Source organism: Bolinopsis microptera, chromosome 12 (genome assembly GCF_026151205.1).
Source record: "Bolinopsis microptera isolate Bmic1 chromosome 12, MBARI_Bmic_1.0, whole genome shotgun sequence".
Lineage (NCBI taxonomy): Eukaryota > Metazoa > Ctenophora > Tentaculata > Lobata > Bolinopsidae > Bolinopsis > Bolinopsis microptera.
The window spans coordinates 1,714,043-1,736,123 of record NC_087083.1 but is presented as its reverse complement, the minus strand read 5'-3'; the positions used below and the strand labels follow the sequence as shown (position 1 = coordinate 1,736,123).

Here is a 22,081-nt window from a genome sequence, read left to right as displayed (position 1 = left end):
TTGTAGCCGGCTATAAGCCGGTTTATAGCCGGCTTATAACCGGCTTATAGCCGGTCGGTGATCTACCAATTTCCCTTTAAATTTAATTAATCCACCTCTTAAACACCGGGTTGGAAGTTGTTTAGTCGGGAATGTTATAACCAGCTCCTTGATTACTAACTTTTAAGTAACTTTACAATACATCATGGGGGGGGGGGGGGGGGAGGCGCTGTTTGAATGTGGGACAATTTTTAAAACAACGCGTTACGCCACTGACCCCAACTATCTCTATACCTGGAGATGCCGGAATTACAGACTCAAGAAATGTCCTGCTCGTGTATTGGAGAGTGAGCAACTGCAAAGGTTCAGGTCATTAACATTGCAATGTGCTGTGCGTGCAGAAGAGCGTCACGTTATGAGCCATTTATTGAACTTCGTGACTCAATTCGAAGCTGCTTTTAATTTGGAGCGATAACACAATATATAGAGAAAATATATAAAGAAAATGATTTGAGCCGCATGAAAAATGAATTTTGACAGGATCTCCGCAGGTTAGTAGCGGAATGACACGTGCTTTGCTCAAGGCGTCCACCGCACGAACACCCGTGTGGAATATTTAGTTAAGTTATCTAAGTATTAAGAAAAAGGACCTCGGTCAAGAACTATAAGCCGTCGCCGAAAAACAAAGCACTATACCTGCATATAGTCTATATAACTCTCATCGCATTCTGAATCTAAGATTACCTTTCTCTCGTTTCATATTACTGTAGACTCCTTTCGATGGGGGCATGATTGATTTGAGGAGTAACTATAAATAGCAGAGCTCATTTTTAATTTTACCATTCATTTTTAACTTGCGTATCGGTTATATTATTAAAAGGTTAGAGTTGGTTTTATCAAAATGACACGCCTCGTTTCTATCACCCTTCTGGGATTGATTTACGTGCTCTGCGCTAGTGGTAAGTTTAAAGTTAAGTTAAAATTTAAGCTTCAAGCTTCGTTGTTTGTTTTTATTATATATGAGTCCTTATAGTTATAGTTATACAATATATGAGTCCTTATACAATGTATGAGTCCAAAAATGATTTTCGAAAAATTTGGTTATTACATCTAATAAGCCCTTGCTATGGCATTCAAAAACATTTTTAATGATCTGGTGGTATATCTATTCAGAAATATGCCCAATAAAAACTTGAGCAAAATATCAATTCTCAATTCTTTCTTACAGCGCAAAGTGGTGTTAACTGGCTTCCTTTCTCCGTCTCGGAACAAGCCGTCGTCTCCACAGACTTTTCTAACTTAGCCGTGGAGCGGTTCTACGTCAAGCTCCCTTGCGAGGGATCTGTTTGGTTCAAGCTCTTCCTCAGACGTGCTGATGGTGCCAACTCCCATGTCGAGCTTTATAGTAAGGTGAGTTATCCTTTAGTCATGAACCACCTTGCATGATTTATTGGCTTTCGTCATTCACATTTGTGAGGTTAAGTTCTTTTTTCAGGTTCGTTTGGACTTAAGGTTCCCATTTTAGGCTTATTTCATATTCATTTAGATAAGTTCACAAGTATATGTACTAAGATTGAGATTTGCCTGGGTATAAGAATGTAGGAAAGCAATGATTAGCTGGATTTTTACTTTGGATTTCAATCTTTACCTTGGTTCAATAATTGTAGTCGTTACGTGTAGTTTTACCTCTAGGTAAAAGGAAACATTTATTGTAACGCTGCTGGTGCGAGGAACTGGTATGATGGGGAGAAAACTGATTTCACCATGGAGGATGGGGCAATGAAATGTGAATCTGGCGACAAAAACATCATCCTTGTGTGAGTTTGGAATGTGGAGACCTTGTGAAGACACTATAAATGTTTTTATATCTCCCAAATAATGCTAAAATATATGCTTAAATTTGTTTTTTAATGTCAAAGTGTGTTTTACATATTAAATTTTTAAATCTTACTCACTGATCTAAAACAATTACCAGGGTGGAGAAAACAGCTGACAGAGTAACTATCAAGAACAAAGGACAAGTTTTGTACAACAAGGCTTTCTCTGACAATGATGCAAACTGCCGTCAAGCTACCACGACCGTCAAAACACAAGTTTGGAACTACGATGACAGCCTGGGTCTCGCTGTCTTCGATAACTCGGCTCCACGTGAGTTCTGTTGCTTTTTTTGTTAGCTGTTTTTCGTTTGTTGTGGAAGTTTTGAATTAGTTCAGGTTATTTAAATCAAAAGAATAGAGCAGCTGAAGCCATAACATTGTTGACTTAAGCTGCTCAATATTTTTAACCTTGCTCATCGTTCTCAATTACAACTCGATCTTGTTATTGTATTTTTCAATACCATGTTTATTCAATTGAGTAATTGATAATCCTGTTTCCCCAGTCAACCTTGTGAGTCAAGAAAGCTGTTTTGTCCAGGACTTCGACTACCAAGGAGCTGATATCAAGAAAATAACAAACGTCGACTCTGCTGAATCATGTCTTGCAATGGTTTGTACAATCTTTAAACTTTTTTCAATTTAAATAAGTTTTAATTTTAAAAGAGTCATAAAAGCTTATACAGAAAATATTCATAATCTTCCCTTACTATTCTTACTTTTTTCTCAAAATTATGGTTTTAAAAACACAATCACATACTTTCAGTGCGGAAAACAAGCAGGATGTCTGTCGATGACGTACTATGGCACCGACTGCTGGTTGAAGAACCTCATGTACGGTCAGAACCCCGCCCCAAAAGTTGGATGTGTCAGCGCTAACCTCGCCTGTCAAGGTAGGACTAGTACATTTTTTTTTAAACGTGACAAAAATGAAAAACAGACCAATCAGCTTTGATTATTGCCCGATCAAATCCCAAATTCACTGTCAAAAATATGTCTCACACTCTCACCTCCCCACCAGAATCAACATCTTTTAATGAAGTTAAAATAAACTGATAATTTCAGGTGCAATGCTGATGAACAACAACTGCGTGAAAACAAACTTCGACTTCTGGGGAGCTGACATTAAGAAGGTCTCTGGTGTTTCGTCTGTCATGGAGTGTGTTGAAGAAGCCAGGTCAGATCTCTGTCAGTATTTCAGCCATTGTACAATTTCAATTATTCCATAATTGTTGCACGAAAGAGAAAAGTCATTATTTTTTATTATATTCATTATTTTTCGTACGCAAATATATCTGAAATCCCTTTTAACATACCTCTGACCCATAGCGTCCATACTTAACTGTACAAAAAGTGATGTTTATTTAATATTTCATTGACAGTAAAGATATAAACCCCACAGGAAAACCCAAGATGCAAAGTCTGTGGCGTTTGTTAAGGTCAATGGAGACTGCTGGGTCAAGTATTCGGAGAACGGAGCCAGACCTGAAGATAACGATCGAGTCGATAGTGTTGCTTTATCTTGCCTCGGTATGTATTTAAACCCAAGGATATATTTCTCTGTGTGAAATGAATATTTTGGAGCCGTGCGTTGTGTTGTAGGTTTATAACCTTCGCAACTCATCGACGATCTTTCAATATTTCATATAAATATTTTACGGGTATCATAACAAGATTTTTCTGGAGTATCCCAGCACCTTTACTAAGCTATTCTTGTATTGTGTTCTATGGGGCATATGTGATGTTCTTTAAAAGTCTAAACTTTAACTGAATTGCAAATAAAGCTCCCAACCGACATCATCCACTGTAAAACTCAGATTCTCGTTCACTTTAACTCAGACGGAGTAGCAGCTCAAGTGTCGTCTGGTAATGACTGTGTTGATGAAGGAGTTGACTACTGGGGTGCTGATATTAAGAACGTTAACCCCATCTACACTATCGAGGAGTGTGAAGCGCTCTGCTACGTAGAGGACAGTTGTGTTTCACTTACTCACAGGTTGAGTGGCTGCAGATCTTTTGTAGAAATGCTAAGTGTCTCATTTTTCTGAGTTTTGCTCCCAACCAATGTTTTTATGGCTGAAATAAAGTACCACCCCTTTCAGACCATCGACTCAGGACTGTTGGTTGAAGAGCAAACCTAATGGTGAAAATGGAAAATCAGCTCAAGATACTGTGAACAGTATTAACTTGAGCTGTTTCCTCGTTAACAGCGGTGAGTATAAAGTAGAGTATAAAGTAGAGTATAAAGTAGAGTATAAAGTAGAGTATAAAGTAGAGTATAAAGTAGAGTATAAAGTAGAGTATAAAGTAGAGTATAAAGTAAAGTATAAAGTAGAGTATAAAGTAGAGTATAAAGTAGAGTATAAAGTAGAGTATAAAGTAGAGTACAAAGTAAAGTATAAAGTAGAGTATAAAGTAGAGTAGGATACAAGGATACAAGGATACAAGGATACAAAAGTGATAATTATTTTATTGAATTCACAATAGTTATAATTCTGAAATAATTTAAGGTTACACAATTCTAGTTATTTACAAATGTGTAGGGATAAAATAGAAATGTTTTATAATACTATTTTTGAGGTCCTATAGCATTATGCATTGGCCAGTATTTGAGTGGAAATCTGGGCTCTTATAGTAGGCTGTAAAATGTTCGTTCACAGAGAGAATTGAATGGATTGCTCTTGCTGTGGCAGTAAATTTTGTAGGGTCTAGTGTTTTATCGGATAGCAAACCGGCTAGGTCAGTAATATTTTTGGGATGGAAGTTAAATTTTTCTCTAACTGAGGAGTAGAGTAAACAGTCAGTTAGAACATGAATTTCGTCCTCAATAGGCTTAAGCCCCTTGCTGAGAAAGCAAAAAGTGCACCATCGATGTTCTCTTGGTACTAGGGGGGTTTCGTAACGGCCCCTCTCAATGTAAAGATTGTGGCAGCTAATACGAAACCTTGTTAAGCTTTTCCGAGCATCGGGGATCTTAACCACTCCTAAGTATGTTTCTGGTTCAAAATCATGTTTAATTTGATTGTAGAATTCTAATTTAGGTGAGGATGCCTTGGCAGATTTCCAGGTATCCACAAATTCTTCCCTCATGTTGTGACTGATTTGGGTAGAGAGCTTGGATTTTGAAGAGGATGAGTGGGGGAAGTTATATTTGGTGAGAAGATTAGAGATGTTGGTGTACCAAGGAAGGCCCAGCATAATCTGCTCGTGAAATGCAGCGGAGAGAAGTTCATTTTCAGTGCTTTCAAGACGACTATAGAAATCTATTGCAAGTTTGCAGGCTTCAAAGAAGAGGGGGTGGCGCCCACTTTCGCCCCAGCAGCCTATATTTGATGCTTTTGAATGGACAGACAAGGACCACTTGATAAACTTAAGGTGGAATCTTTCATAGTGGTCTTGTGAGATGTACCTGAGAGTATGCTGGGGGTTGGCTTTGCTATCTGTTTTGGAGAGGTATCTCATGGTTTTTGAGTGAGGACATAAGATTTGGCAGCCATAGAGCAGTATCGGTTTTATTAGAGAGTCAAATAGAATGTTTAGGGAACGGTGAGAGAGGGCATCTTTGACGATATTGCCTTTGAGGCCATAGAGAGCACGGAGAGCCTTGGCCCTCAGTTCAGTATTTGCTGCTGTAAAAGATCCATTTCTGTGGAATATAATGCCAAGATAGCAGTATTTTTCGGTGTGTTGGATGGGCTGGCCTCCCAAAATGAATGTTTCATAGGATTGTTTTCTTTTAGGAGGGCAGAATATGAGAATCTTGGTTTTTTTTAAGTTTACTTCAAGGCCCATAGAGTTACAGAAGTCGAATAGGATGTTTATATTGTCTTGCAAGGCCTTGGGACTTATGGCAAGTAGGACAAGATCGTCAGCCCAGAGCAGATGTGATATTAGGACGTCAGCTAGAATAGGATAATCACCAACAGATTTCAGGAGAGATGACAAGTCGTTGATATAGATTTTAAAAAGGTCCGGTGATAGGGGGTGTCCCTGCTCTGTTCCTTTTCCAATGTCAATATTAGGGGACAAGAGTTTGGAGATTTTTATATGAGCTATTGAGTTTCTATACATATCACTTAGGCAATTGAAGAAGTTTCCAGTTATTCCAAGGCATGTGATTTTGTGCAGAAGGAGGTCCCTACATACAGTGTCAAAGGCCTTTCTTAGATCAACAAAGCATGCATAGAGGCGAGCTTTCTTAACCTTGGTATATTTGTCAATGACTGTCTTAAGGGTAAAAACGTGGTCATTTGTTTGAGCACCCTTCGAGAACCCTAGTTGTTCTTCAGAGTATAAAGTAGAGTATAAAGTAGAGTATAAAGTAGAGTATAAAGTAGAGTATAAAGTAGAGTATAAAGTAGATTATAAAGTAGAGTATAAAGTAGAGTATAAAGTAGAGTATAAAGTAGAGTATAAAGTAGAGTATAAAGTAGAGTATAAAGTAGAGTATAAAGTAGAGTATAAAGTAGAGTATAAAGTAGAGTATAAAGTAGAGTATAAAGTAGAGTATAAAGTAGAGTATAAAGTAGAGTATAAAGTAGAGTATAAAGTAGAGTATAAAGTAGAGTATAAAGTAGAGTATAAAGTAGAGTATAAAGTAGAGTATAAAGTAGAGTATAAAGTAGAGTATAAAGTAGAGTATAAAGTAGAGTATAAAGTAGAGTATAAAGTAGAGTATAAAGTAGAGTATAAAGTAGAGTATAAAGTAGAGTATAAAGTAGAGTATAAAGTAGAATATAATGTAGATCTTGGAGCATTTGACAAGGATCATAATTCATGGTTGAGTGCCTTCATGGTGACAACTCAAAAATTACAAAACTTGATTTTTCTCTATAGCATCGCCTAAGACTCTTAAAGTTAAATCGTAAGTGGACATTAGGATTGTTAGAATTTGTTTTTTGAGGCAAAACATCTATCAACAATCTAAAGCTACAAGCCGGAATAAAAATCTTCTCCCATTGTGACAATCGTCCTTCTAATGATAACCATGGAATCTTTATAGTCGAGGAGGGATGTGTAAAAGAAAGCTACGATTTCCGTGGAGCTGACATCAAACGGGTATGATATATTTAATTAAATACAATTTCTGAGCGGTACTGATTTAATTTCGCGAGATATCCAATTATCGCCTGAAGTCTTTTACGTTTAGGCATATTACAGCGCGCTTGAGTAAAGATAAAACAAGCCAAAATTTTCGAAAATAATACCAAAAGTCTTATCATCTTCTCGACCCGAACCACATCTCAGGTTGATAACGTAGTGTCCATAGAGGACTGTTCAGCGTTATGTGCTGACCAGGCTGGCTGTGTTTCTGTGACCCACCAACCATCCACCTCCCGGTGCTGGCTGAAGAACAAAGAGTTCGGTGCTGATCCTCAGGATATGGCAGGAGTTAACAGCAGAAATCTCAAATGTGGAGGTTAATTGCGCGTTAATTAGTTGATTGCTTATTAATTTCATGATCGTGTAGGTTAGTTTATCAAATTATTTTAATTCTTCTTATCGACAGCTTTATTTCCTTCATTTTCCATGTTGACCCTGGTGCTGAAGTTTTAATTGCTGATAATGATTATGGTAGTATGTGGTCCCATCTTTGATTTCATCATATAAATGACGATGTTTGTTAAAATTCTATATAATTATATCACTCTCCCAGATGTTTGGTGCATGCACCTGGGTAGTTTCCTTTATTCTTACGCTTCCCGAACTAAATATGTAAACTTGGAGGATGCTCAAAAAGCCTGCGTGGAAAACGACGCCTGCAAGGGTATCACCCAGGTAACAGAGTAATTAATAAATTAATTAATTAATTACTTAATTGATTAATTAATTATCACCCAGGTAATAGAGTAATTAATTAATTAATCGATTATCACCCAGGTAAACTTTTATTTTTAAATTAGGACATATTCGCTAGATTCGACAGTCAAACGATTCAAAACATTGCTTGCATTTGTTTGTGTTTATTGATTTCAAAGTAACTATATCGCTATTATATTGGGCGAAACTTTCTTCTATTATAATAATATGTTGGTTTAACTTTAAGTTTAAGAAAACACTCGTTAAATTTAGGCCTTTATTAACAAATCAAACTTCAGGAACCGTATAGCAGCAACAAATATACTTTGAGAAAAGGACCTGTCATCCACGATTGGAGTCCTACTAACGAAACATCGTGGACCCTTTGCTAATTAACTGATCGGTCAGTTATAAGTATGCAGAACGAAATGTGAATGAATGATTTCTCGTTAATAGAACAATACGAAGTATTAAAAATAAACATTTTAGTCATTTTTATCTGTTTTAACCGAGAGTTGATAAATCTATTTTTCGTTATTGCAATTAGTTTTATTATTCAAAAACTTGTTTCACTTATAGTTATAGTTTTAATTGACGATGTCAATTCATGGCAGCTCGGCGCGGCACAGTAGCGCATCTCGCCGATCTAGCCAGAGAAGCCTTGTTAAGTGCGCGGCGCGGCACAGTAACGCATCGCGCTACAATAATAGTTATGATTCTTTTATATGAAATCTTTTTAAATATAAAGTTTTAATTTTATCGAGTTCAAACAAATTACTGAAAGTAAATTATTTGAATTTCAATTACGTACAACTACAAAGGCTTTGCTGAGAAAATAACCAGTCACGATTAGAATACATTTATATAATTTATTCGGCGATAATCTTTTTTTAGCGATTATAAGCGGTTCGAAAATAGTTACTTATAAACATGATTTATAATAGCTTCTTATACGGACCGGGAAAGCGATTATAATTGTCTAAAAGCGCCTAAAAAGTAAAGTAAAGTGCTATATAACTATAATAAGTGTATCAATATCACAACAGCCAATGGAAAATCGGTTGGTACTGGTACAGACAACCTTATAACGTAAATGTGGCACTGTGGCACTTGTGGCACTATATCATGTGGCACTTGCGGCACTATCATATGCAGCATGCGGCACTAGTGGCACTCACATGTGGCACTTGCGACACTATCATATGCAGCATGCGGCACTAGTGGCACTCACATGTGGCACTTGCGACACTATCATATGCAGCATGCGGCACTAGTGGCACTCACATGTGGCACTTGCGACACTATCATCATGTAGCATGTGGCACTTGTGGCACTCACATGTGGCACTTGCGACACTATCATATGCAGCATGCGGCACTAGTGGCACTCACATGTGGCACTTGTGGTACAATACTGCTTTTTTTGTTGTTGCAAGAATCGTCAACTGAACTGGTTGCTACTTCAACTTTAAGTTATAAAATTGATTTTTACGATATTATCGTGAAATATAATTCTGCCCGATTCATACTGCGATCAGCAATCATAAATAACGCTCAAGACGATATTAATTTGTTTAATGATTGATATCATAATTTGGCTTGTTAAGCTTGAATTGATCAGTGTTCTTATCATATATATGAACCATAATTACATACGATTACGAATTACAAATGACATGATTGTATTACTATTGTGATCATCGGTCAACTACATGTGCCACATGTTACATATGTTAGTGCCACATGTGCCACATGTGAGTGCAGCAAGTGCCACATGATATAGTGCCACAAGTGCCACAGTGCCACATTTACGTGATAAGGTCGGCTCATTCCAAATCTCTCCATGACATAAAAAATTGCTTCCCTAATGGTTTATTTCATTATTTGTTATTGTTGATTAACAAAAACACTGCTATTTTGGACACGTTAAATACCAGTTAAACGCAAACAGCAAATTTTATTGTTTATGGTCAGAGTTTGGAGTAATACGGTTTAAGTTTATAGTTACCTAGCTTGCTAGTCTTTCTTGCTGAGAAGCGAGCAAGAGACCAGCAAGCTTGAACCTTAACCATAAAAGCTGAACTCAACACATAACAGAGTATATGAACTTACACTTAAATGTTTATAACATGCTGAAAATGAGATGCGTCTCGTTGCCGGTTCTAATTTCTGAAACATGAACAATTAAAACAAATATTAACCATTTTTATTACGGGTTACCTGGGGACCCCAGGCTATTATATTTATGTTCATAATTGCATAGAGATTCGGCGGAAAGACAGGCTGAGCGCCGCCCAGTAAGATTACGGGTACCATCCGTTGATGGGTATATACTTATATATACATATCACCGGAGACTTGCGGGCGGAACAAAATATTGCACGCGCACGCGCGTGCAATATTTCATATGTCCCCGAGGGCGCTAGCCCGAGGAGGACATATTTTCGTATAGCACGGAGGGCCCATCGGGCCCGAGTGCTATACGATTTTTCCGCCCGCGGGTCGAGGTGATGTGGATTATATCCACCAGCGTGAGCTTTTTCTTACAGATATTAGTTTTTACTTTAGTTTCTTCAAGAGATCCGTTTTTAATTTAGTTTCACTTTTACTTTCAGTTTCAACATGTTTCTAATACGATAGTTCCGCCCTCGAGGCGAGGAATGATATCGTGTATATCCATCAGCGGGCGTTTATCACGAAGCTTCAGTTTGCAACAATCACAGCAAATTAATGTACAAGATTTCAGAAAAGTTACGAAAAAATCATGTTGCTTTTGGTTTAAGATGTAAAACAGGCCAAAATGACTGTCTATAGAACGAAAAACCGGCTGCTATCAAACAATGTTTCAGCTCATTGTTTCAGGTACATATTTTAATGTAAACGATCAAAATATAGGCGTCTCTCCCTCTCTCCTTCTCTCCCTCTCTCCCTCTATCCCTCTATCCCTCTCTCCCTATCTTCCTCTCTCCTTCTCCCACTCTCCTTACGTCCCTCTCTCCCTCTATCCCTCTCTCTTTATCTCCCTCTCTCCTCCTCTCCCCATCTTTCTCTCCTAATCTTCCTCTATACTTTTCTACCTCTCTCCCCTCTCCCTCCCTGGAACCAGAACAAGCACCACCAGTAGCCACAGAGCCCTCTACTACCAAGTTAGTTGTCATTATCATGTCAGTTACCTGGGTAACCAGGGTTACCCGGGTAACCAGTTACTACAGTTTCTGTAGCAGCTACTGAGTGACTGGACACTTCAAAGTAGTAACCCAGAGAGCTCGAGATCACAGTCTGATCATGGACATTTAATATGAAAGTTAAAGATCAAATTCATAACATCAATTTAAATGGCAGTTTCAAAACAAAAACAGGGCAGAATATCTTTCGGGAACACAATAGAATAACACGTAAAATTTCGGCCTACATTTCAAGATTTATCGACTGAACTAGTGAAATGAAAATGGTTAACACAACTGAAATGGTAAACACAAAACAATTATCGATACTATAATAGAGATCACCGGCTTAGAATTTAGTCTGGACGTCTCCACGAATTTGGTAACCATAGTAACAGTGTGTCAGTGTCACGTGTTCATTATGAGCCAATCATGGCAAACTGCGTGACAACTAATATAGCGTCCGATAGAGGGTGCGCTCAGAGTTTACAGTTGATACATTCTTTACATCCACTGCATATTGCCGTGGGAATTTAGAAACAGAAACTACACTAATTAGCTCACTGTACGATTATTGCAATTGAATTCATCATTAATAGATTAATGAATTAAACCGGTTTTAACTATAGTTCTAAGTAACTTGTAAGTTGTTGTCTTACGGAATTTCACATGGAGACGATACAGAAACTGAAAATATTTTAGAGAACTCCGGGCTATATTGCTACTGGTCAAATTAAATGTCACTTGTTATAAGCGGGCTATATCATGAGCGGGCTGTAGAGATATCGGGCCCTTTGACAGCGGGCTGGTGAGAGCCCGCTATGCGAAAAAGCGCACGCTGGTGGATATAATACTCTGATCGTCCACGGTAAATCTGATTTCAATGCCAAACTTTTATATACGGACGAGACATTTCCAACCTTGTTATTAATATTATTCTTCTCACTGGTTTCCGTACTGTAGTGCGACACGTACCCTAGTGCAAAACCTTCAAGTTCGACACTGTCGCACTAAAGTACGCTACCTGGATCGTAGTGCAACACGTACCCTAGTGCAAAACCTTCAAGTTCGACACTGTCGCACTAAAGTACGCTACCTGGATCGTAGTGCAACACGTACCGTAGTGCGACAGAGAATTTTCAAGGCCGACACTGTCGCACTACAGTACGATACCTGTACTGTAGTGCGACACGACCTAAAGTGCGACAAAAAACTTTACATATTCAATTAAAATTTGACATTGCAATACAATGTTTACAATGTCGGCGATGTGGAGTCCTACTGTGGTACGGTTCCACCTCTCTGCTATAAAAGGAGAAGACTGGATACCGGCATGGCTGGAAAAAATGCGGTATCTCTAAATGTTGCCCGGTTGGGAGCGTACTTAAACACGCTTATCTATACCTTGACATTTTTTCATCGCCTCAATCAATTCTTTAAAAATCTATGATGCAATGCCCGAGGCTGCAGCAGTAGCCGCAACAGAAACTGCAGACACCACGATAAAAATTTATTAAATATAGAATAAATGTTTATTAATCCACGAATCAACGCTCGCGGATCGCGCTTTCTCACAAATCAACGCTCTCTTACTGATCAGGATCTTATTCTTAGTGCTTAGTTTTACAAATTCATTTTTCGATACAGCATCAAACATGGAATAATTGCTATTGATCAAATTATATTATTTTGCTGAGTGGTTTCTTAAAAATAATATCTTCAAGAACGCGAGCGTTGATTCGTGTATTTATTCTGTATTTAATAAACTATCTTAGATATAGGGCAGTCGAGTTTTCTTCCTCTTTCTTTGAACGTTGGACAGCTGCACTCGTGCATACCGAATTTTCTGGCAGTCCTTGAAAATTAGTGTCATGACAAGAAGGAGCCATTTAATAATAGGAATATTAATTCAAGTTTTCATCCTTGACCTCGTCCTCGGCTCCAATGACCCACGAGAACCCTTGTCTAAAGAAAAGGTAATAATAACCACGGAAGTGTACAAAAGTCCACCTCTTTACTCGATAGGACTTGCAGATTATCCGAGAGGACCGTGCAGAGATGATGTTGACTATTTCCTTCATCGGAATGTCAATGACACCTCATTGACATACAATAGACCATTTTATAACAACATAATGAAGAATATGGACACATTACTTCTATCACCTGAAGACATTCATGCTTGCCCCATGTCGATACACAAATATCCAGTATTGGACACAACAAATTGGACTTGTTTGATCCCTGTATATTACGTCTGTGATGGTTTCTCTAGTTGCCTAACTGACGAGTGTGATTGCGGAGGGGAGACTACCGAGCAGTCAGTAACCCAGACTCCGGTCTTCTACTGTGCTCAACAGCCTGGATGTGTCCCATTTCCACAGGTAACGAAAAAATAAGAAAATATTTTTCTTTATCAATACAACAGTGCGAATGATCACTAATGGCAACATTCCTATATAATACTACGGCGTTTAAATTTGTCACTGTCAACAAAGTTCGAAAATTAACCAAATTTAATAACAAACCTTGTCGCCCCTAACTTCCGTTCGTCGGTAGATTACTTGGTCATAGATTGGGCAGCTTATTGTGTCTCATTGTAGTCAATCCATAATCGGCCCTTATATAATTTCGTGCATTTAGCATGCTTAAGAATCCTTAAGCAACCCTTTAGTTTTGTGTGTAAGCGATCGAAGGGTCAACAGTCACTGATAATTTACATTTAAACAACTCTTAAATTTAAGCGATCATCGACAGATTATTAACTCCCCACTTGTTTATCGCACGTTTCTAATAATAATGAACATATTCCTGTTTGTTTTATGAATATGACTGCACCTCCCACCTCAGATTTGCAATAACAAAGAAGACTGTTTAGACGGTAGTGACGAGAGTTTCTGTCCAAACAACGATCAGAGACACCAGAATAGGTTAAAAAGGGAAAATCCAGTTGCGCAATGCATAATCGATTACAGTCGTTCTGAAAATAGAATATGGTTTAACCAGCATGAGCAGTTAATAATGTTCTGTGAAAATAATTGCAGCAGTTATTTTTCAAAATCAGATCAATGGTATAAGTTTTGCAAGCTCCTAGGCTTAAACAATATTTTTAAAACTCCTGCACTACATTTTTGTCAAAGCCTTGATGCCGATAAAAAGCCCAGTCTGTTGTCAATTTGTGACAATGAAATAGACTGTACAAATGGTGAAGATGAAGTTGGATGTCCGGGCAGATTCTACTGCTATAACCACCTTGAAAATGTGTCCACAAGCGAAAGGGCAATGTCGGTTTCACTGGATAAGAAATGCGATCAAGTTAAAGATTGTCCAAATAATATGGATGAGTGTAATATTGACTGTGACCTAGGCAACATAGCTTCTCCAAAATCCCTCATAAAATCGAATGCTCTCTCGTGTTTAAATCTCATCTTTGGATTAGCTGTTTTGATTCTGAATTTAAGGAACGGTTATAAAGCAATGAAACGCACAGCCACTAATGTTATTGCGAAAACTGATAGACTTCTTTGCATACAAATATTTGCATATGACTTTATGATGGGAATTTATCTTTGCTTCATCGTGCTGGCATCCCTCGTTCTCCGATATACTGGAGGCTATTGTGTACGCTCTGACTGGTGGAGGTCGAGCGTTTACTGCAATATTTTGGGGGTGATCTTCTCTTTTGCAAGTCACGGATCTCTCTTGATAGTTTCTTTGATGAGTATTGTAAGGAGCATCCAGTGCACTGTATCATTTATCAGGATTCCTTATAAAGCCATAATTTTAAGTTCCTGCATCATTTTCACCCTCAACTTGATTCATGCAATACTTCCAGTTGTAAAGCTTCCCCTAATTGAACACATCTTCAAATCGAAAATCTTCATGGTGAACATTGCCGAAAATCCCTTGTTGAGCTCCTTTGATGAACAGAACATAACAGATCTGCATAACAAATTCTTTCCAAACCAGACTACTGAGTACATTACAACGATGCTGGATGATTTGAAGCAAATAACAAATATGCCTGAGATCTTCGACTTCAGAATGATTGGGTATTACGGGACCACGCCAATTTGCATAAGCAATATATTCAAGGATCAGGAATCTTACCGAGCTTTTAAAATTGGATATTGTACTGCCATATCTGTGCTGTTAGCTGTAGTTTCAGTATCATATATTTTAATAGTGGTGAAGCATAACAAGTCAGCAGCAATTGCAAACGACAACCAGGGAGATAATCAGCAAAACAAAGACCTCCTGATCAAGGTTTGCTTGATGATCGGATCTCAACTGGTAAGCTGGGTGTCCCTAATAATAACCGCTAACTATTTCATCGGTGCTGACGGAAGTTCTGTACCAGAATATGTATTTGAAGTTTTCGCCCTGTTTGTGATGCCCATAAACAGTTTGCTTAACCCAATATTTTACAGTGACATGTATAAAATTGTCAAGCATAAAGGTTCATATATTATTAGTGCTATTGTTAATAGAATTAACAAAAGAGTTAATCCATCTGACCAAACAGCAGAGTATGAAATGAACAATATCAATCGGCCATGAATTTAACAGACTGAGGAAAGCTGACGAATATACCTCATAACATAAACATATTATATGAATAATATGGGTCAGAAGTATTGACACAAATATAGGTAAAAGCATTTACCGCTATGACCGTAAAATGTAGAATAAACAAAATGTAACTTGTTTTTCTATCAACATTTACCTTGATTAACATCAGTAATCGTGTGCTATTCATGCTGCTGATATTATACACTGTGGAGCCTTTTATCTGCTCAAGAGGGTTTATGCCAAGGATGAGCACATTGCAATAAATTTAACAAAAAAATAGAATAAAGAAAAAGGGAAAACAAATTTGACAACGTATTCAGTTTTGGGATATGATAAATCATAAAGCTGCTATATGTTAGTTTTTATGTTCGTTTTGTTAGTCAGCTGTTTTATTAATTGTGTGTTATTCAATATTCATGTAGCTAATACTTTTATACTATTCAGCTGTTAAATTTTTGCTCCTTTTTTTGTTTAAAAATAAAATTTGACAAAAAATCAAAGCAGAATATAGAAAAAGAGAAACAAAAATTGACTACATATTCAGTTTTGGGATATGATAAAGCTGCTGTATATTAGTTTTTATGTTCCGTTTTGTTAGTCAATTGTTTTATTAATTGTGTGTTATTCAATATTCATGTTGCTAATACTTATATACTATTCAGCTATTAAATTCTTGCTCATTTTATTTGCTTAAGAATAAAATTTAACAAAAAATCAGAATAAAGGAAGAGAAAAACAAATTTGACAACGTATTCAGTTTTGGGATATGATAAAGCTGCTGTATATTAGTTTTATTGTTCCGTTTTGTTAGTCAATTGTTTTATTAATTGTGTGTTATTCAATATTGATGTTGCTAATACGTATACACTATTCAGCTGTTAAATTTTTGCTCATTTTATTTGCTTAAGAATAAAATTTAACAAAAAATCAGAATAAAGAAAGAGAAAAAAAATTGGCAACGTATTCAGTTTTGGGATATGATTAAGCTGCTGTATATTAGTTTTAATGTTCCGTTTTGTTAGTCAGTTGTTTTATTAATTGTGTGTTATTCAATATTCATGTTGCTAATACTTATATACTATTCAGCTATTAAATTCTTGCTCATTTTATTTGCTTAAGAATAAAATTTAACAAAAAATCAGAATAAAGAAAGAGAAAAAAAATTGGCAACGTATTCAGTTTTGGGATATGATTAAGCTGCTGTATATTAGTTTTAATGTTCCGTTTTGTTAGTCAGTTGTTTAATTAATTGTGTGTTATTCAATATTCATTAATTGTGTGTTATTCAATATTGATGTTGCTAATACGTATACACTATTCAGCTGTTAAATTTTTGCTCATTTTATTTGCTTAAGAATAAAATTTAACAAAAAATCAGAATAAAGAAAGAGAAAAAAAATTGGCAACGTATTCAGTTTTGGGATATGATTAAGCTGCTGTATATTAGTTTTAATGTTCCGTTTTGTTAGTCAGTTGTTTTATTAATTGTGTGTTATTCAATATTCATTATGCTAATGTTTATATACTATTCAGCTGTTGAATTTTGGCTCTTTTTATTTGCTTAAGGATAAAATTCAACAAAAAATCAGAATAAAGAAAAAGAAAAAAAATTGACAACGTATTCAGTTTTGGGATATGATTAAGCTGCTGTATATTAGTTTTTATGTTCCGTTTTGTTAGTCAATTGTTTTATTAATTGTGTGTTATTCAATATTCATTAATTGTGTGTTATTCAATATTCATTATGCTAATGTTTATATACTATTCAGCTGTTGAATTTTGGCTCTTTTTATTTGCTTAAGAATAAAATTCAACAAAAAATCAGAATAAAGAAAAAGAAAAAAAATTGACAACATATTCAGTTTTGGGATATGATTAAGCTGCTGTATATTAGTTTTTATGTTCCGTTTTGTTAGTCACTATTACTAGTCAGTTGTTTTATTAATTGTGTTTTATTCAATATTCATGATGCTAATGTTTATATACTATTCAGCTGGTAATTTTTTGCTCTTTTTATTTGCTTAAGAATAAAATTTAACAAAAATCAGAATAAAGCAAAGGAGAAAAAAATTGACATTGACAACGTATTCTGTTTTGGGATATGATAATCATAAAGCTGCTGTATATTAGTTTTTATGTTCTGTTTTTTAGTCAGTCGTTTTATCAATTTTATTTTATTCAATATTCATGTTGCTAATGTTTATATACTATTCAGCTGTTAAATTTTTGCTTAAGAATAAAATTGAACAAAAAATCAGAATAAATAAAATGAGAAAAAAATTGTCGTTGACAACGTATTCAGTTTTTGGGAAGCTGCTGTATATTAGTTTTTATGTTCCGTTTTGTTAGTCAGTTTTTTTTAAATTAATGGCGTGAATATACGTTTTTCAATATTTATGTTGCTAATATTTATTAACCTGGGGACCCTAGGCTATTATATTTATGTTCATAATCCGAATGGAAATTTTGCGGAATGACAGGCTGAGCGGCGCCCAGTAAATATTTATATACTATTCAACTGTTAACTTTTTGCTCTTTTTATTTTGTATTTGCTGGAGAGTTATATAAAATTGAACAAAAAATCAGAAAAAAATTGACAACGTACTCAGTTTTTGAATATGATTATGATAAAGCTGCTGTATAATTATATTATTATTAGTTTTTATGTTCGTTTTGTTAGTCAGTTGTTTTATATTATCAATTGTGTGTTATTCAATATTTATGTTGCCAATATTTAATATTTATATACTATTCAGCTGTTAAGTTTTTGCTCTTTTTATTTGTTTAAGAGTAAAATTTTACAAAAAATCAGAATAAAGAAAAAGAGAAAAACAAATTTGACAACGTATTCAGTTTTGGGATATGATAAAGCGATGAAGACAGGGGTGATGATGTTGATGATGAAGATGATGAAGATGATGAAGATGATGAAGATGATGAAGATGATGAAGATGATGAAGATGATGAAGATGATGAAGTTGATGATGAGGTTGAGAATGTAGAGGAAGAGTTTTCAGAAGAGTGAGCTGAATAGAAGACAAGATTATATTCTAGTTTATTGATTATTATATTTATTGCAATAAACATTTATTGCAATAAACATATATTACTCCAGGAGTGATGACAGGATATAAAAATATGTGATAAAGCTGCTGTATATTAGTTTTTATGTCCTTTTTGTTAGTCAATTTTATTATTATTTTTGTGTTATTCAATTCAGACAACCTTATAACGTAAATGTGGCACTGTGGCACTTGTGGCACTAACATGTGGCACTTATGGCACTCACATTTGGCACTTGCAGCACTATCATATGTAGCATGTGGCACTTGCGGCACTCACATGTGGCACTTGCGGCACTATCATATGCAGCATGCTATCAAATGATAGTGCACATGTTACAAATGATAGTGCCGCAAGTGCCACATGTTAGTGAATAGTGCCACATGTGCCACATGTGAGTGCCGCAAGTGCCGCATGCTACATATGAAAGTGCCACAAGTGCCACATGTTAGTGCCGCAAGTGCCACATGTTAGTGCCGCAAGTGCCATAGTGCCACATTTACGTAATAAGGTCGGCTCTACTGGTACTGGTAGTCGTTTTTTGTTGTCGAACCATTTATAACTATAACTATAAATATAAGCAATTATAACTATGAGCGTTTATAGGCGATTACAATTTAGCCGTTTAGAAATCTCTAAAAATCGTATTTATAATTTTAGGCATATTATTATTAACGACTCACAAGCACTTATGTTTATAACTGTAAGCGATTACAATCGCTTTCCTCGTTTAGGCTTAGCGCCTTGTTAAAATATGGCGATTATATTACCGTTTAGTTTCTTGTGTATCAGGAATTATAAAGCGCTTGTTAAGAGGCGTACTCGGGTTTCAGCACGACAACTTACTTAACGGCCTATTTAATGCTTCCAATTTTTCATGACTTCTAGAGATTATTTATTTATTATATTTCATTAAATTGTGATGGTATTAATTTAACTACGTATAAGGGGCTCCTTTTAACTAGAGTATGGAAATTCAAGTTCCGATGTTATGGAAGTCTTCCGGTTTGAGACTCACTCGGGGAAGTAGTCCCAGCCCAAACTCTCTTTGTACAGATACAATTTTAGGACAGTAATTTCTATTGTAATTATGGATTCAGAATTTTATGTGAATTTATATCTGGAAGATAACCAATTGAAACAAGAAAATAAGATTGTAAAATAATTGTTTTCAATATGACCACAATATTGAATCAACTATCATAACGAAAGTCCGTTTACCCCAAGTAAGGTGGCAGCGGATGTGGTGAGGTGGAAAGCAATTAGTAAGGACGATCGGTCGATTGGATGATGTTTCACGAGGTTGCAGTGCCAGTTGTCTCTCTCTCTGAAGTAAACGTAGATCAATACAATGTTTCCAGACCGCATTAATTATAACGATGAACTTAATTAAGAATGTCGGGACACGGCCGCACGGATCAAACAATAATATGTAATACTAATAACTATCAACACTCAAAAATACAATTACAATAACTCTAAGTCTATAGTGACTGACCGTGACTAAGCTTCATTCTCTCATATCATACTCATAGACTAAGTCTTACAACGGTTAGGAACGGTCTGAAAAGAGACAAATTATAAATAAAATGACCGACTATCTAGTAACAATTATTAACTAATTAGGCTAAATTAAATAAAGGAAAGTACAACTTTTGTAGGAACTTAACAAATAAGGCTCAAATAACTTACGATGGAATATTACGGGTGGAACTTAGGTAAGGAGAAGCAGAGCAGGTGGGATGGGTCTCACCGTAATATCACCTAGGAATTTATAAACTATTAGAAACCAAATAATTAGCGGACAATAAATGAATCTAATTCTAATGCTACAAAACGTGTATCAACATTAAACAAGTGGAAAATACTATTTTTATGAACATTTGATTAATATTTAATGTAAGAACAATACCTCGGGAAAAGATCCCCATAGCTTAGCCTAGTTACTGGAAGGATCGATCGGGAACAAGTAGTAGCGGCGAGACTATCTGGTGAGGTATAATTGTGTATAAATATCTTAACCGCATATTATGCATTCTGCAACAGAACTTAACCTAAGTATGAACTAATCTTAACATCAACATTTTGATACGATTTGAAGCAACGATAACAATATGACAAAAACTTAACTTTAAAACTACAAACCTATAATGAAAATTAGTAAAGAGTGGAGAGAGAGCGGGCACAACAGAGCATGACCCCCGGGCCGGAGATAAGGGAAAAGGCAGAAAGGCGAAAGGCTAAAGGCGAAAGGCTAAAGGCAGCGAGCAGCAGGCGAGCTTCCCTTTTTGTATAGTGCTGGTTGACAGGTCTTTGGGGAGTTGAAGGGGGAGTTGAAGGCTCAGCTGGTTCTCATGGCACTCTTGTAACACCTCGGCTAGTTCGTCAACACAATGATCAAAAATCAATGCTGTTAAAATAATTGTAAGTATTCTTTTAACTATAAGTTATAATAAATTTGAAACTTTAACAATCTTTAAGCCACTGCTTTTCCCACCGAGAAAGCTTCACAATTCTAAATACTACTAATTTACGAAGACTTAAAATACTAACTACAGCTTCACGCCGTGGGACATTGCAATCATATAAACCTTACAACTTTCAGCTTGTAACGCTGACTCCAAATATTTTCTAAATTGATAAAGACTTTAAATTATTCGACCGACTACCGGTCTCTCAGTACAAATATTTTATAAGATACTAATACAGGCCGTGAGATATTTGCAAACCTGTTCACCCTCAATTCACTATACCCCTACCTAACAGCGCTTGCTTGCGCTAATAAGCGCTTTAATTTTCCTAACATCCCTCAACATAGTTGCAATACAACGCGGGCGCCGGGCAAGTGTCTGCAGGAATTAAAAGGCGCTTATTAGTATTACCGCTTTTCTCGATGCCCGGCCCCTCAACCTGGTTGGAAATTGTCATACACTTGTCACAACGGGTGATACTCGTAAAATATTTGTTCCAGGGACCGTCGGCGAGTCCAACTCAGCGCGCGTCCTGGTAGTGCAGTAGGTTATAAACCTTCAACATACAAACAAAAAGTGGGTTAGTGGCGCAGTTCGTTAGTCGACCTGCCTTACTCGTGATATGCTGCTCAATCACGAGGTTGCGGGTTCGATCCCCGCCTGTGCCACAAGTCATAGGGTGAGCGGCAGGGGTGTGGGAAGCGCACAGGGGTGTGGGAACCTTTACTTTTAGTAGAAATGCGAGGTTGCGGGTTCGACCGTTATATTACGTCGTGACCCACAGGGGGGTCTGAAACCAGGTTTTCGATCAAATGCAGCCATTTGTAGTCAAACGTCGCCAACAGTTGCTCTCGTCCAATGAAATCGCTGCATTTTGCAAGTTAGTATGCATAATTGAATTACATATATTCATATGCGGAGCTTGGCTTACATAATGCAGCGATTTCATTGGACGAGAGCAACTTTTGGCGACGTTTGACTACACATGGCAGCGTTTGATCGAAAACCTGGTTTCAGCTCCCCCTGTGGACCACCATTGTCGTTTCATTTTAGCGTTTCTCATGCTGCGCATCAAATAATATTTTTCGCAACCATGCAACTTCGGTAACGTAGTAGGGGGTGCACGATAAAAAATAAATTTGTATCACGTTGTGACACTC

General features: G+C 36.5%; 1 protein-coding gene across 1 annotated transcript; it reads left to right on the top strand.

Annotated features, from left to right (window-relative positions):
- The first annotated feature begins 811 nt into the window (after positions 1 to 811).
- On the top strand, positions 812 to 8,215 carry LOC134824427 (uncharacterized). Its single transcript, XM_063836330.1, has 14 exons — positions 812 to 938; positions 1,208 to 1,389; positions 1,672 to 1,796; positions 1,955 to 2,127; positions 2,360 to 2,466; positions 2,620 to 2,746; positions 2,919 to 3,030; positions 3,256 to 3,383; positions 3,693 to 3,849; positions 3,956 to 4,065; positions 6,856 to 6,911; positions 7,101 to 7,272; positions 7,510 to 7,631; positions 7,952 to 8,215. The coding sequence occupies exons 1-14, from the start codon at positions 881 to 883 to the stop codon at positions 8,042 to 8,044; spliced, it is 1,722 nt and encodes a 573-aa protein (XP_063692400.1). The 5' UTR covers positions 812 to 880; the 3' UTR covers positions 8,045 to 8,215.
- Positions 8,216 to 22,081: the final 13,866 nt, after the last annotated feature.

Bases quoted from the DNA above. Each gene is read 5' to 3' on its own strand.
- LOC134824427 (XM_063836330.1), top strand. From the start codon at position 881: ATGACACGCCTCGTTTCTATCACCCTTCTGGGATTGATTTACGTGCTC. The intron at 939-1,207 runs GTAAGTTTAAAG...TCTTTCTTACAG, and splicing joins TTACGTGCTCTGCGCTAGTG to CGCAAAGTGGTGTTAACTGG. The intron at 1,390-1,671 runs GTGAGTTATCCT...TTTTACCTCTAG, and splicing joins ATGTCGAGCTTTATAGTAAG to GTAAAAGGAAACATTTATTG.